A 15,799-nucleotide genomic window follows, 5' to 3' on the forward strand; every position below is an offset into this window, starting at 1 on the left:
TAGGGCTGTCCTCCCCACCCCAAACACTCCTTTGCGTTTACCAATACAGCGTTACCTGCTGCTTCGCAGCCCTGTGCTGTAACCATCTGTCCGCTGCTTCTTGTGGGCAGCTTTCAGTCTGACTATCCAGAACAATTCAACGGGTCACCAAACTCCATCACTTTGTTACAGCCTGAAAAGGCTCAGGCAGCAGGGGTCCTTCCAGGACGTGAAACATGTAGGGAGTGGAGAATCCCGCAGTTTGTTCCTACCCTCAGGGTGCTCTCCTTCAGCAGAAGGTGGTGCAGCTTTTCACTCCACCGAAGCCAAGATTATCGGCAAGTCTTTGATGAAGGCCCCATGGAAAGCCCTTTGAACGTCTGGTACACAGGCCAGGCAACCACCTGCCTCCGCAGGCAGAGACCGCAGGGGCTGCTCTGGCCGGGCTGGATGCACAGGGGAACCCAGCCCGCTCCTCTGCTTGGTCCCCATCGCTCCGCGGCTCCCACCCGCCAGTGCACGGGGCAGCTGGGCGCCAGGCGGCAGAGCGGAGGCCGGGCCCAGCCCACCGCGCCCCGGGGTAATCATTAACCGCCCCTCGGCGGCTCCGAGCAGCCGGGCAGCGCATCGCGGCTCCCGCCGTCACCGGGGACCAGCAGGCGGGCACCGAACCTCTTCCCGTCAGCACCGCCATCGCGCCGCCATGGCGGGTGAGGCCAACGGGACCCTGCACCCGTCCTGCGGCGCCAGCGAGCCGCCTTACTCGCAGGAGCTTCTCCAGAGTAAGTGCGACGCCGGGCAGGGGCGAGGGGGCAGCGTAAGGGAAAAGGGGGGCTGCCCGCTGCCCGGACAGCCGCTAACAAGCCGGGCAACCCGCGGCGGGTGGATGTCCGGCCCCGGTCCGGTCCTGCCCCTGCCCTGCCGCCGCCGTTCTTCCCTGGCGAGGAAATCCCCGGGCGGAGGCCGGCGGCCGCTCCTGCCTGGCAGCGGGCCGAGCTGCCGCTGGGTGAGGGAAAGAGGGCAACACGGCCCCCAGCCCGCGAGTGCGGGTGTGAGAGCAAGGGTGAGCGGCGGGGATCCCGGTACCTGCCGAGCCGAGCGCTGCCCTAGCCCATACACCCGGGCCTGATCTCAGGCTCCCCCGAGGGTTGTGATGTGAGGTGTGAACTGCTCCACCTACAGCCGGGTCCAGAAGTGTTTTTTTGAAGCAGGTGAGGTTAAAGAGGCTAGGGCAGAGGCTCACCTGTGCAGGCACTCTCGGTGTGCCTTTAGATAGGCTACAGCCACAATGGGAGTTGGTAACAGGGATGAGCATCACCTTCTGAAGTAAACACGACTTCAGTGCAGTGCTTTCTTCTGACTCCAGAAACACATTTCCTGCAAGAAAATACACCTCAACCATCAGCCCCAGGTAAATGTTGATACCCATATACAGCTTTAAGGGAGAAGTGAAAAAGAATTTGGTGAAGGCATCAAGTTTTATCTCAGGCTAGATATATCAGAGGCTTATCCTTCCATTGTTTGTTCCCCACAAACTTCCATTGAGCGTCTAAAAGAGTTTGCATGCCAAATGAAGTTATGCCCAAAGATGCCTATGAACATGCAATGGAAACAAAGAACTAATATTGAGTAAACATATTTTTTGTTGTAAATAATGTATTTGTTGTCTGATTGGAAAAGTTCCCAGAATATGTATTTACTGTATTTATTTATTTATGCACTATGTACTTATTTATATTCTGTTATATGTTTACATTAATCTAAATACATTTAGATTATGGAACTTCATTTTCCTGCATGGGACTTTTGTGTAATGCTTTGAGGCTATGGAAGCATATTCTTTCAATATATTGTCTGTGGATCCTGGAAAGATGCAGTCATGAACTTAAGTTTAAATATTTTAATCATCCTGTGAAGCCAATGGTCTATCTATCTAGCTAACAATGAGTGCATCTCCTTGCAGGAATGGGGCTAACAAGCCCCTCAGAGATGGTGTCTTTACATTAAATGTTTGGAATGCTTATGAAATAAATCAGAACTGGTTTATTTAATGTCTCTGCAGGCCTTGACCTACCAGGGAGATTTCTCTTTGCAATCTTGACTCTGATGATGCTAATTGCCAATCTGGTGTTTATAGAGGAAGCGGTCTACATCTACAGGAAAATCCCCTCCTCCAAAAGATCAATCATCATTTGGGTTAATGCTGCAGCTCCAGTGAGTTATCATGGAATAGAGATAAAATCGAATGTTGAAAATGGGATTATGTTGAAAATGGGGTTTTCCTGAAAATCCACATGAACCTGCTTTATCTCTGCCCTTCGAACAACCCTCTTCCCTTTCCTTGTAGGTGATCGCTACTACTTCATGCACTGGCATGTGGATTCCTCGCTCAACGATGTTTACAGATTTCACAGCAGCAGTGTGAGTATTCTCCTTGTTTCTAGATGTTGTCCAAACCCTGAATTTCTTCCCTTTAAACATCCTCTGCTCTTGGTAAACACAATCATTTTGTGAATTTAACAATTTAGTAATTTTTGGTTTGAGTTGAAATCTCTTGGCAGCTCTTTCTGGCAGGTGGAAAATGCCAAAGCAGTTCCCAGTGCTACAGTCCCCCAGTGTGGGAGCCTCAATATGAAAGATCTGTGACTCACATGTAATTGATCCCTCAGATTGACAGGAGCTTCAAAGCAGTACTCTTTCTTTCTCTGTGTGTCATGTGGAATGAGATTGTGACCTGTGGCGACTTCTCTGCACTTTCACTAATGATGAGCCATGGAGGTCTATTATTAGTGGTGGCAAGTGAACCTCTGATGAGTATATCGATGTAAAAATGTTCCACGGTTGTCCTGATAAAAGCACTCTATGTACAAGCATGACAGCTCTGACACACACAAAGGAGAAGGGAGAAATGGGGTCCTTGCTTTCTGGAGGTGATGGTGCAGCCCTGGTAGGCAGAGCAGGGTGGGGAGGATGCTGTGGCCTTGGACACTCCACAGTTGATTTTGGGATGATGTTTGAACCTGCTACAGGACAGTGTCTCAGACTGTCATGAATAATCTCACCTCACACTCCATGTCACACTGCATTTACTAAGAGCGTAGAGTAAAAAAGGAGGGAAAATAGCATCAGGGAACACTATTACCTTGCAGCTATTTGTGCAGGTAGTGCAGACTGCCAGGAACTTCCAAGGATCCAATCCTATGGCACCTCAAGTTTGTTTGAATCCACCCTCCCCTTCCCCTGCCCAAGCTGCAGGTTACTGTCCCCTCGCATCCACTACCCCATAGTCTTCAGCTGCACAGGAAGCTCCTTTAGGGAGTCAGTGCAGCTGAAGAGGACCTCTTTTGTTTGGAGAGTTTGGATTTCAGTGAATCAAATCCCTAAATCAGCCTGAGACAGGGAGGAAAGGGCGGTTGCACAATCTGTAGCTCCTGGGAAGGGTTGAGAATGTGTAGCTGGTGAAGGAGGGAGAGGTAGGGCTGCGGCAGTCAGTGCTTGGATCAGCTTTGGCTGGAGAGGAACCACACGCTGACTGAGATAGCACATTCAATTATATATATATATGTATATTTATATATGTATAGATAGATGTTTGTTGTTGGGTGGCAGTTTGGGTTTTTTTTTTTTTAGAGGAGGGAGAGGACTTCTTCTAAAAAGTTTGGATGAGCAAGGACTAGATAACTGATAGAAAAACATGACCATAATGGCTTGGGCCAGAAAACCCTCTACTTTAGTACTGACTGCCATCAGCTACCATTGTGGCTTTGGGAAATTCCATACCTGCTCCCTACTTCCGTTTATTCATCTTTTGGTTTTCGTTAGGTTAGGTCAGCTCCTAACTCTGAGGTGATGGAAAGTGGAAGGTTTTTCAAAGATAGCAGTGGAACTTCTGTTGATTGCAAAGCACAGGCTGTAAAAAGCATGGACAGAAGGCAGCACTGGCCTGCACAGGCATACGAGAGACACACAGGCAAACTCAAGCTGGCATTTTCTTCCTCTCCTAGATTTTTTGCCATAGTTATCCACAAGTTCCTGATGATGATGATTAAAGATTGTGGAGGTCAAAAGCTGCTCCTCAAGCGGTTTGAAAATGATCACTTCAAGATCAGCACCGGTCCCTGCTGTTGCTGCTGCCTTTGCCTCCCTCGTGTGCGCATCACTAGGTGAGTTGCCCTTTAAGATTTCCCAGCTGGAAAAGGGCTGCTGGAATTCATCCCACTTGGCAAGGCCACGCTTAAAGCAAGGGCCTCCCCACTTCCTGAAAGTCAGTGGCAAGCCGGCTCTTTTAAACGGTGCCATCACTTTGGGGCTGTACATCACCAGTAATTTATTCAAGTCTTATATTGCAGGATTTTGCATAGGAGTAGAGAGGATGAGCTCTCTCAATTTAACCCAGTGCAGTGTTTCCACTCACAGTGATGTTGACCACTGTGATATCTCCCCAACTAATCCCATTATCTTCCAAGAACCCATTTCTGTAATAGCAGTGCTGTGTGGGAGAAGAAATTTGTACTTCAGAAAACCTAATAATAGAGATTTCAGTTTCTTTTTGTTCCAGAAGGGAATAAATGTCTCCAAATCGGGTATTTTTCACAAATTGTCAAATTGAGGCTGCTTTGAAAGAAAATTTCTCTTACTTTGATAAAATTGAAATGTTTTATTCTGATTTTGACTTTAAAACTACTTCAGATTAAAATAATTTTTAGAACAAGAAATGGATGTGATTCCTGGAAAGCTTTGATCTCTAAGAGGTGGCGTTGTCTGGTGTGGCAAAACCAAATATTTTCTTCTACTAAACTTAGTATTAAAGCATCTTTGAGGAGTGGGGTAAGGTTGGAGAGCTGCACTTACAGGAGCCAATATAGCATAGTATAAACCTTGTCTCCTTTGAGCAGTGGGGCCCTTCCTCTGGCTAGTGTCGCTATCATTTACATACCACATCATAGCCTGCAAGCCTCATGTATTTCCCAGGGCTTTCGTACTCACAGAGTATGAGAATATTTCTCTCATGAAAAGCAAAAGCTGAAGGACTGCAAGACAGAGACTTTCCCATGAATGCCTGGACATTAGTGTCAGAGGGACCAGAGGGACTTCATGGTCTGGTTAAATGAAAGCAACATAGCAGTTTGCCTATGATGCCTTTGCAAAAATTCTTGTTTTCTATTGTAATAATTCTTCTTTTAACTGCCTCATTTGGTACTGTAATTTAAACTATTGTTTCCATCATTTTATTTTAATGGAATAATAATACAAATTATTTACATTCTGGAGGCACCGAGAATAACTGGTAATAAACCAGCCGAAAAATGTAGCTCCAAAACTGGATGTAGTACAATGATGTAAAATCAGCAACTACTGATATAGCTGTAAATGAATCCTACCCATTTTAATGAGTATTGGTTCAGGCTCATTTCACAGTCAGAGCTGAAGAAATGCCATGGGACAGAGCTGTGCTGTAGATCTAATGTGTCACAAGTATATCTGGTTTTCTTTACATGTCTGTCACGCTCTGTATAGGTTGTAGTATCTGGGAGCTTGGAAGCAGTTCCTCTACTGTGCCCTCCTGTTGGTCAGTCCAGAGGCAGCTTACGCAGGAGAGCCTTAACAAGTATCAGCTTCATTCAAGAGCTGAGTCGTGCCTACTACTGCTGGGAGGAAGCACAGCTGTCCGTTTAAAAAATGAAGGGTTTTTGTTCTGCAGAGGGCTGAGGGCTCCTTCTCCAGTTTCTGCAGCACTGGGAAACCCATCTGTTGTCTCCACTTCTAACTTCTTGCCTTTCCCCCTGGCAGGGTAGGATGTTTTTTAAATCTGAGCAGGCAGTACCAGCAAAGGTCAATCTCATGTTCCTCCTGTAGGTACCTTCAGGGGAAACAGGGAGCAGCTCCAAGGGAGGGATTCATGCCTTTCAGAAACATGCACTACCAAGCAGTGCTGGGAAAGCTCACAAGGTACAGTAGGCAGATGAGGCAAAGTAACAAGACATAAAATGGGGAGAGATGTGGCAGGACAGGTCCCAGGGTTAAGACCTGTGTTGACAAGGGAAACAGCTTGTGGTGTTGCAGTGACTACACTGTCAAACTGTTCTTTAAAGCCCTTTGGGAATAAGAAATCTTTGAGTAGGCAAACACACTTAGTGATTGGCCAGTTGCAGGCCTTTCCACATGTGTTTGTGCTGTTCATAATCCTGTTGTTATTACATATATTCATTGAGCAATTTGTATCATTCCAGGTTCATGGCTATATCCTGTAGCATACTGAATGGCAGCCTGTTGTTTGCTGGGGCAGCTCTGATGGCAGTCTTAAGGGCCCAAGGAGCTATAGTGAAGACAACCTTGTCAGTATGGGAAATAATACACAATAGTAGACTGAAACGTGAGCCAGCCGTAGGAGCTACAGCTTGTCCTCTGAAGACTGAAGGAAAGTTCATGTCAGTCAGCTTTCATGCCCTCTGTTAGAAAGTGCATCTGCCCCTTTCCTGGTGGCCTTTAATGCTGGCTGGCTAGGTTATTGTGTCTGGGCTGTGCCCTGGACCCAGTTTATCCTGACAGAAGTAAGGAAATCCTGAGCTGTCCTGCTGTCCTTGAGCAATTTGCCAAGTGAAAGATAGTAAAGATAGTTCCTTTCTTCTGTTAGAATACAGAGGAGCACAGCCAGGTGCTTACATGACAGTATTAATGATTCACTGAAAACCTTTCACCTAGGTCAGTAGGATTCCCTTTCTTGATCTACCACAGGGCTAGGAAGTGTCTGAACAGGAAGGCTGAACTGCCCGGTTTCACCGGAGAACTGGAATAGTAAGGCAACAAGGCAAGAGCAAGCAGCATTATTGTTCAGAACCGGTTATACTGCTACTGGCTCTCTGGTTAGCTTCAGGGCAGGGAAAGACATCATGTTTTGCCCAGCTCTGGTTAGTGTGTAATGGCTGCAGAACAGAAAAGTACTGTTTTTGTGGAGACTATTAAATAATTGCTGGGTAATTCTTGGAAGGATTTTCTAATCTCAAAGCTGTTCCTCCCCAGATTTTAGCCACACGCTACAGTTGACAGTATCAAAAAAAATAATGTTATTAAAGTTGCTAATAAGATCTCAGCCTATGTGATTTTTTCCTTTGTTGTTCCTGGACAGGCGAAGCCTCTTTTGGCTGAAGCTGGGCACCCTTCAGTTTGCTTTCCTTCGGCCTGTGCTCATGTTTTTATCAATAGTGCTTTGGACTAATGGCAATTACACCCTTTACAATGTAAGTAAATATTTTTATAGGAGATGCTTTACAAAATCTATAGGTTTTAGGGTTGTTGTTAGTATCTTGATCAACTAAACTGTGACATCTGTGAGCACTTCCAAGTGAGTCCTTTCTGTATTCTTTTGAGACCCTGAAACATAATTTCTGCCTTCCCCCAGACTCTCCATTTCCTGGCTTGTCTTGGAAAGAAACTGGGCATCAGGGTGAGATGGGCATCAGACTGTGCTACAGTATATTTCCCAGCTTGTATGGTTAGAATAACAGGAGTGCAAGTTGCCCTGTGGGATGTTCATGCCCTGTGTTTTGTAAGGTGTAGCCTTAAGAAACAAGTGTAGGTACTGGCATGTAAACAGGAAGCCTAATTTCATGTTTTTCTGTGCAAAGTAAAAAAGTTACTATTGTTCTTCTGTTTTGCACCATGTAAGCTGCAAGATGATGGAGCAGTCTCTATCTGCTAACAATTTTCCACCTCATGGATAACTCAGATTAAAACTAACACCTTTTTTGTTGTTGGTAAAAAATAGATGACCCCTTTGAGATGTCATGCTACATTTGTTTTCATGAGCTGCTGAGCAGCCCCAGGTGCTGCTGGGGTCAGATTGAGGGGTTGTGTCACTTGTTACCTTCCCAGGCTGAACAGATTCACAGGTCTGTGCCAGCTGGGTGAGAGTACACTCCAGGTACTGTGCAGTTTCCCCATGCAACCCCAGCAACTGCCACCGCCATCAGCTTTCATGGAGACAGCAATAAGCATTTCAACATTTGCATCATCCAGTTGTTCACAGCTTCTTCCTGGAAATAGTAAAAAGCACGGTAAAGTTTTATAGGTGTGGTTGTTTGATTTGCTTCTCAGGTATCAACCAAAGGAGCTGCAATATGGATAAACTGTGTGGTTGGTGTCCTCACCATTATTGCTCTGTGGCCAGTTGCAATCATGTTTCAGCAAGTTAGGACTCTCCTTATCTGTAAGAAGATCATCCCAAAGTTTGCTCTTTATCAGGTGAGAAGTTTAATATTTCTGATGAGAATTTCCCTTAACTATTGATACAACATTGTCTCTCTGGTTCTTGGTCCTTTGTTGCGAAGTTATGGTAATTTTTTTTCCCCATTAAATACCCTATGCAAAGTCGTATTTTTACCTAATTAAAGCTGCATCCTTTTGAAGCACTCTCCTTGGCTGCTGTTCATTTTCAGCTTGAACTGATTTACCTCTAGTCTCTCAGGAGTGCTGGAGATGTGAAAGCCACATTGAAACCCATTTATCTTTAGGCAACTGAAGTCAAAACAGCACCTTCTCTGGGACTCAAAGGAAGTTTTGTAGATGCAGTATCCCAAAACATAATGTTAAAATGCGGGTGTGTACTTTTAAACTAGGAGAGGATGTAGAGCATCATTTTTCTTGGTCATTCTGTACTTCCAAGTTAGATATAAATGAAAATACTGACTGGGAATCATTAAATAGTAAGGAACAGAGCCAGACAGGTTAGATTGGGATTAGCCCAGGGACAGGGCCACCATCTTCCACATCACCCTGAGGAGAGTACAGTGGAATCCCTGGGTATGCATCCTTCTTGAATAGGACATAGAGAAAGGCTGGTGAACTTAGGTGTCGGTGAAGTAAATGAGCAAGCACTTTTAAATGCAATAAACAGGATAGTTCCACCTGCAAAGCTGCATTAGGATGAATCCAGTTTTAGGATGGCAAATACTGTTAATGAGAGGGTTTATACTCAGGTAGTTACATCCAGAAGGGTGAGAGACACTTTGGTATCTCCAAGGTCCTAGCTCAGCAAATAGCAGGTAATATGATGTGTGATTGTTGCTGAACCTAATCTGTGAAGAGTCCTTCATCCCTTCCGGCAAAAAAGACAGTCTATATAACTTGGGGAGCACCACATCTCCCTGCTGTGACAAAAAGTGGAGATAACAGAAAAGGTGTTCTTTTGGTCCTTCCTCCACTAGGGAAGAACATGAGGTCATAGGAAGATCTTAAAACACTGTTCCCTATTATTCAGAGCTCAGTAATGTTTGAAAGCCCAGCTGGGAGGTCTGTATATATTGTACCTCCTAAATGGAGGGCTGAGAAGAAACACTTTCCAAGGAGATGTTTAATATTCACATTCAGAACAAGATCATCCTGACCTAAAGATGAATTCTGCAGATTGGCAGGCAGCCGGCTGGTAGATGGGAGGAGAGAGAAGGCCAGAAAGGAGGAATGAGGCAAATAGAGGGTCTGTTACGAAAGCAGTATTGTTGTGTGAACTGTAAACCTTTTTCTTGTGGCTGAGGCATCTGTTTTCTCTTTCTGGTGCAGTTTATTCTCATTCTAAACCACCTACAGACATCCATTATCAACATCTTGGCCACACAAAGAATCATACCCTGCGCTCCACCACTCTCCTCTTCAGCAAGAGGAGCATGTAAGTTCTTTTGTGAAGTATGTATGTTCTTCATTACTTATAAAGGTGCCAGTTCAATGTTGCTAATTGTGATATCTGGTGTTTCCCCAAAATCTCCTGGGATAGTGTAGCTTTTGGAAAATCTCAGCTTTTACTTAAAAAGACAGTAGCAGAATTTTTGTAGGTGTCATAGTTGCAGAGAAAAACTTGATAATGAGAAGATTTGGAGTCAGAAATGAGAGGAAAAGAAGCCAACATGCATAATTACTCTTAAATCCCTTGGGGTTTGCATATATAACTTACTGCATGCTTATTGATGGGCGATTCTCTAACTGACTTTATTGCCAAGTCTGAGAGACACTCCCTTATGGGGACAGGGTGGTGAAGCTTGTTCCTTTTGTGCAGATGAAAATTAATAAGCCAGGTATTTTGTCTCTGATAGTCATTTCCCCCTTCTGGGGGCTTTTCTTTGCCTCCCTTTTTTGGCAGATATGACCCAGCAGCTCCTCATAATGGAAATGTTTCTGATAACCCTCATCTCAAGGGTGGTCTATCGGAGAAAATACAACGACCTAGAGCCTCCGGAGTGTAAGGCTGAAGAAGCTGGGGACAACAAGCAGACTCCAAAGATTATCCTAAATGGCACAGTTACTGAAGATGGATTGCCAAGGGTTTAGAAGACCTCTGTGCTCCTGTTCTGTGGCGCTGGAAGCTCAGCTTCAGGAGCTTACACATTCTTGCATCACAAATAACCACTGTCCGTGTTGGAACAACTTCTGACACAAATGCCTGTGAGCTATGGTACTGAAAGGGCCACTAGTGGAAAGATAACCCCTTTATTCCCTGGTGATACATACGTGATGTGAGTGGTTTTGTACCATGTAATCTAGTAAGATTTTATACCATGTATTTTTATGCTGTTATTGAGCACTCAATGGTGGCCAAACTGTCTCACAATGTGATTTTTATTTTTTGCTATTATAATGGCTATGATTTAGGGTTAATCCAGAGTCATTCCTGGTCATCTCTTTTGACTTTTAAAAATCTTACTTTACTCTGTCCAACACAGCATTTTCCCACCCTTCCTCCACTAACATTTATCAGCTCTCACTCTGTGCCATAAGCTCAGTATAGCTTATTCTGATAAGTAAATACATTTGCATATGTTTGTTCTGAAATCCCCAAACCTGTCTGGGCTCTCCACCTACAGAAATTATGATCTCTTTTGGTCAAGACTTTTCACATTCTTTGGCAATTCACCTCCTAACTTGATAAATACACAGTTGCTGTTTGTAAATACGTCCCTGGCAGATGTTCTTCTGTCCTGGGTTCAGCTGTGAGTTATTTTCTCCTTCCTATTAGGTGGTGCAGTGCTGTGTTTTGGCTTTAGTCTGACAACAGTGCTGATAACACACAAATGTTCTAGTTGTTGCTCAGTAGTGCTTACCCCAATCAAGGACTTTTCAGTCTCTCATGCTCTGCCACTGAGGAGGGACACAGGAAGCCAGGAGGAAGCAGAGACAGGACACCTGACCCAAACTACACAGAAGGCTATTCCATACCGCAGCAAGTCATGCCCAGTATATAAACTGGAGGGAGTTACACAGAAGTGACCAGTCGGTGCTTGGGTTCAGCTGGATATTGGTTGGCAGGTGGTGAGAGATTCTATTGTGCATCACTTGTGTTTATTGTTCTCTTTTCCTTTTCCTCTTTTAGTTTTATATTCTCTCCCCTTGTTTGTTTCCCTTATCATTATTCTTATTGGTGGTAGCTGTAGTGGTTTGTGTTATACCTTAATTACTGGGCTGTTCTTATCTCAGCCTGCGGGAGTTACATTCTTTCGATTCTCCTCCCTATCCTGCCTGGAAAGCAGGGGAAGAGAGGGGAAGTAAGTGAGCAGCTGCATGGTGCTGAATTACTGGCTGGGCTCAAACCACCACATCTTCCTAGGATGGCAGATTCTCTGTCACTAGCCTGGAAAAAGAAAGTAGGAGTTAGAGTCTGAGATGTCTTCTGCCACTGTTCTGTGGTGTTACCTGCTGCTTTGGCTCCCTGTATGGAAAATGGGAATAATGATTCTCAGGATCCTTGTGCTAATGGTTGTCTGTGGGGATTAGTGCGACTGAAAGGAATATTGCACGTGCTGATCAACAGCCAGCTGAACATGACCCAGCTTGTGCCCAGGCAGCCAAGAAGGCCAACAGCATCCTGGCCTGTGTCAGAAATAGTGTGGCCAGCAGGGCCAGGGCAGTGATCTTCCCTCTGTACTGGGCACAGCTGAGGCCCAGTGAAGAGAGTATCAGTCTCTTCCCCCAAGTAAGGATGAGAGGAAATGGCCTCATGTTGTGCCAAGGGAGGTTTAGATTGGATATTGGGAAAAATTTCTTCACTGAAAGAAAAAGTCAGGCATTGGAACAGGTTGCCCAGGCCAGTGCTTGACTCACAGTCCCTGGAGGTATCTGAAATAAGTGTAGAAGTGGCACTTAGGAACATGGTTTAGTGGTGGACTTGGCAGTGTTGGGTTAATGGTTGGACTCATCTTAAAGGTCTTTTCCAACTTAAACGATTCTGTGATTCTGCAGAATCTCTTTCAAGAAATTCTTACCTCCCCAGCTTCTTCCCCCCAAGTCTGACATGCCCAGGCATTCAGTAGGACTTCAGGTATTACAGGAGCTTTTTAATTCACACCCACTGCTCTGTTTTGCATAAACCATTTTTAATTTTTGCAAATGATCCTGATGTTCTTGGATGAGCCTAATTGCTTTGGATTAGCTCACTCCAATTTATAAAATGATACTGTGGTTAGTAAGCATTTGGATATTCCGTTTGCTGGGATGGGAGGTGCAGTGCTGTATACTAACATTTATCTATCCTCTTCTAGTACAATCCCTAGAAGTAAATACCCAATCCAAGCAACAAGAATGCTTATTCCACACAGTGGCTGCGAAAATGTTACGTATTGGAAAGATGTTAACCTATGTCGTCGCAAAGATCTTTTGCCTATATCGTCGCAAACATAACTTACCATTAGGGCAAAGCTAGGCAGATAGAATTATAGAATAGTGTGCATTGGAAGGGACTTTCAAAGGTCATCTGCTCCAACCCCCTGCAATGAGCAGGGACATCTTCAACTAGATCAGGTTGCTCAGAGTCCCCTGCCTGACCTTGAATGTTTGAAGGGATGGGAAGCCCCTCTCTGCATAAAATGTTCCAGTGCCTCACTGCCCTCATCATAAAAATTTATTCCTTGTATATAGTCTGGATCTGCCCTCTTTTAGTTTAAAACCATCACCCCTCGTCCTATTGCTGTAGGTCCTGCCAAAATGTCTGTCACCATCTTTCTCATAGGCCCCCTTTAGGTACTGGAAGGCTGTTGTAAGGTGCCCTCAGAGCCTTCTCTTCTCCAGGCTCTCAACCCCAGCTCTCTCAGCCTGTCTTCATAGGACAGGTACTTCTGCCCTCTGATCATTTCCATGGTCCTCCTCTGGACTTGCTCCTGCAGATAGTGGGGATTTATTTTTAGTTTACATTGAATTTAAAAAAATGCTTTCAGTTTGGGAGTTGGTGGAAATCTAAGTATTTTGAAAAGAGGTGGTGAACCCTCTGGAAGTAGAAAAGGGGCCAAATTAAAAACATGTTTTCTGCTTTTTGATAGAGGTCAAAGAAAATACTTTCTTTAACAATTGAAGGATTATATTACAGTAGAAAAAACTAATTATTTTTGTTTTGAAGTGGTTGCAACAATTTTTATGTTGAATCTTTCTTCTATGCAGGCAGTCAGGGAAATCAATACAGATTCTTGAGCTGCATTAATGTCTGAGAATCTGCGCTTTCCCCTTGAAAAATGATTTAGGTGAAAATTTTCACTCTGCCTTAGAGTGTGTCAGTAGAATTAATTGGGATCAGATAACATATGCTTAACACAAGTAATCATCGTAATATATTTTCACATTATGGCTATTAACATGTTCCTAATGTTGCTTTCTATCAGTGTAGTCTAGGCCACAGGTAGCTATGTAGACTTTCAGAGTAGTGCTTAACTTCATAATGGCATCGGGAATGGCTGGCTATGAATTCAAGCAGCTTCAAAATTGGAAAACAAAATAGTTTGAGTTTGTAAAGGATCTTTGTGAATTGCTGTGGAAAAGGCATCCATTACTACAGCAAATGAGACCAATGAGCTTTACTGCTGAATGTTTCCTGCAGTGGTTCTGCTAGGGGCATACATTGGTGGTTGGGATCTGTGGCATGGAAGAGAAGATCTATGCACTACAGCATGGATAGTGCACTCAAAAACAGATGGAGTGTATGGAGAAGTGGTAGTCTCTGTAAGTCCAGTGAAGGAAGCTGCTGGGGTGCAGCAGAAGTCTTCACTCGTCACTGTTGGTCTTGTATCTGTCTTGTCTCTGAAGTGCCTGGTAAATATATCTTGTTAACACCAGTGTGGGCCTGATTTTGCCACAGGTATCATGAGCTGTTATGCTTTTGGATAGATGTTAATGTGCAATGTGATTTTCAGCTGACATATTTCAGCAATAAAATGTACCATATTGAATCTAAGCAGACTTTGGGTTTGGCAGCAAAGACGTTTCTTTCTACTGTGTACAGTCATGGAGGTCTCATTCCAAAAATCACCTGCTTACACAGAACACTTTTCAGAGGAAAATTTGACATACTTTATCTTAAACATATGCCTAAGAGCTTTCCTGAGTTACTGCTTATGTGAATGCAGTAGAATGTATGGGTCCTATTGTTGCAAATTTATTTTATGGTTTGGTGGTTTGGTTTTTTTTTTTTGAGCTTTTTTAATTAAGAAATTCTTGCCCACCTCTGGCTCAGACCAATAGCTGTAGCCTGCTCAGTCAAGGTGCAGTACCTGGGTATTTACAGTGGTAAATAGAACAAGTCAGGGAATAGGTAGATTTAGTGTAAGCAGTAGAGAAGCTCAGAAGACATGGATAACAGAGAGGAAGACAGCAGCCATTTGCTACACGGCTAATGAAAATACTAGAACAGGTCTGTTGCAGCAACCTCTTCAATCCATTGCCACTTGACTTCCTTACCCTTTTAAACAAAGCGTGAATGCTGCTGACAGTTTGAATGCTACTGCTTTGACTGACAGCCCTTCATGTGTTCCTTCAGGACAGATCATGAATCTGTTTGCACTTCCCTAGCTCCCAGGTAAAATGGATTCCTATTTTTAAGACACAATCTGTGGGGGAAGAGGGCTAGATTTACTGCTAGCAAATCTAGTGGGCAGATTTACTGACCTTTTGCTGTTTCAGATCTCCTTAAACATCCTTGTATCAGCTAGGATCAGGCTGCAGAAGTTACATTTTTGTGGAAGAAATCAGACTTTTTGGCAATATTTTGGATGGTTTGGGCCAGTTCTAGGGAGAGAGAAGAATTGACCGAAGGCAATTTCCCTTTCAGTTGTGTATGTCTCTTCCCTTTGCAATTACAAACAGGCCACCTCCTTTAAGACCTGACTGCCCAGCATTCATTATGCAGATAGGGTCCAGCATATGTAGAAAACTAAAGGTAGGATAAAATTACTTTTGTTTCCTTTAATGCAATTTAGCAGCTGAAAAGTGCCAGTTTCCCCTCCAGAGATTCAGGCACTAGATCACAAATGACTTCTGGGATCTAAGGCATAATTTTTATACAGGCTGAAATTGATTCAGACATCTGATAGAACTGTTAAGCTGTGAGAAAGTGCTGCAAGACATTGTGCAGAGCAGAGCCATGAGAAGAAAGGTTAAGATTGCTGGAGAAGGGAACAGTGTTGACAAAAGATAATCAGTAGCTCAAGGGTTCTTCAAGAGCAAACCCATGAAAAACATACAAAATCCTATAGAAACAAGACCAAGTAGCCTGAGGATGGCAGTTTAGCAATGTCAGTGATCTAAGCAGCAGCAGAAGCCAACCCTTCCCTTCCCTTCCCTTCCCTTCGTGACTGAAGGCTGCCCAGCCAACAGTGACTCCTTGGGTGCCTTTATCAGGGTGGCAAGCACATTAGCTTGTTAGCTCTATCTACACATTGTGAATATTGACCATAAGTTTTACTCTTTTAAGCTGCAAAATCCATGGTGCAGAAGCTTGGTACATAGCAAAAAGCACCCCAATGAAATGACCCAGAGGAGGAAGGTTACAGAACAATGGAGAACTATTGACTATGAG

The 15,799-nt window shown here is 44.2% G+C and overlaps 1 protein-coding gene across 1 annotated transcript; it reads left to right on the forward strand.

Moving 5' to 3' along the window:
• The first annotated feature begins 669 nt into the window (after positions 1 to 669).
• LOC134158296 (organic solute transporter subunit alpha-like) lies at positions 670 to 10,797 on the forward strand. The gene is made up of 8 exons (XM_062608058.1): positions 670 to 761; positions 2,042 to 2,193; positions 2,327 to 2,400; positions 3,984 to 4,142; positions 7,106 to 7,217; positions 8,074 to 8,220; positions 9,535 to 9,640; positions 10,109 to 10,797. Exons 1-8 carry the CDS (start codon positions 683 to 685, stop codon positions 10,294 to 10,296), a joined length of 1,017 nt encoding a protein of 338 aa, XP_062464042.1. The 5' UTR covers positions 670 to 682; the 3' UTR covers positions 10,297 to 10,797.
• The last annotated feature ends 5,002 nt before the right edge of the window (positions 10,798 to 15,799 follow it).

This window comes from Pezoporus occidentalis, unplaced genomic scaffold (assembly GCF_034315485.1).
Source record: "Pezoporus occidentalis ecotype Australia unplaced genomic scaffold, CSIRO_AGI_Poc_V1 ctg129, whole genome shotgun sequence".
NCBI lineage: Eukaryota > Metazoa > Chordata > Aves > Psittaciformes > Psittacidae > Pezoporus > Pezoporus occidentalis.

Coding starts and splice junctions, on each gene's coding strand:
- LOC134158296 (XM_062608058.1), top strand. CDS start 683: ATGGCGGGTGAGGCCAACGGGACCCTGCACCCGTCCTGCGGCGCCAGC. Junction 762..2,041: donor CTCGCAGGAGCTTCTCCAGA/GTAAGTGCGACG, acceptor ATGTCTCTGCAG/GCCTTGACCTACCAGGGAGA. Junction 2,194..2,326: donor GGGTTAATGCTGCAGCTCCA/GTGAGTTATCAT, acceptor CTTTCCTTGTAG/GTGATCGCTACTACTTCATG.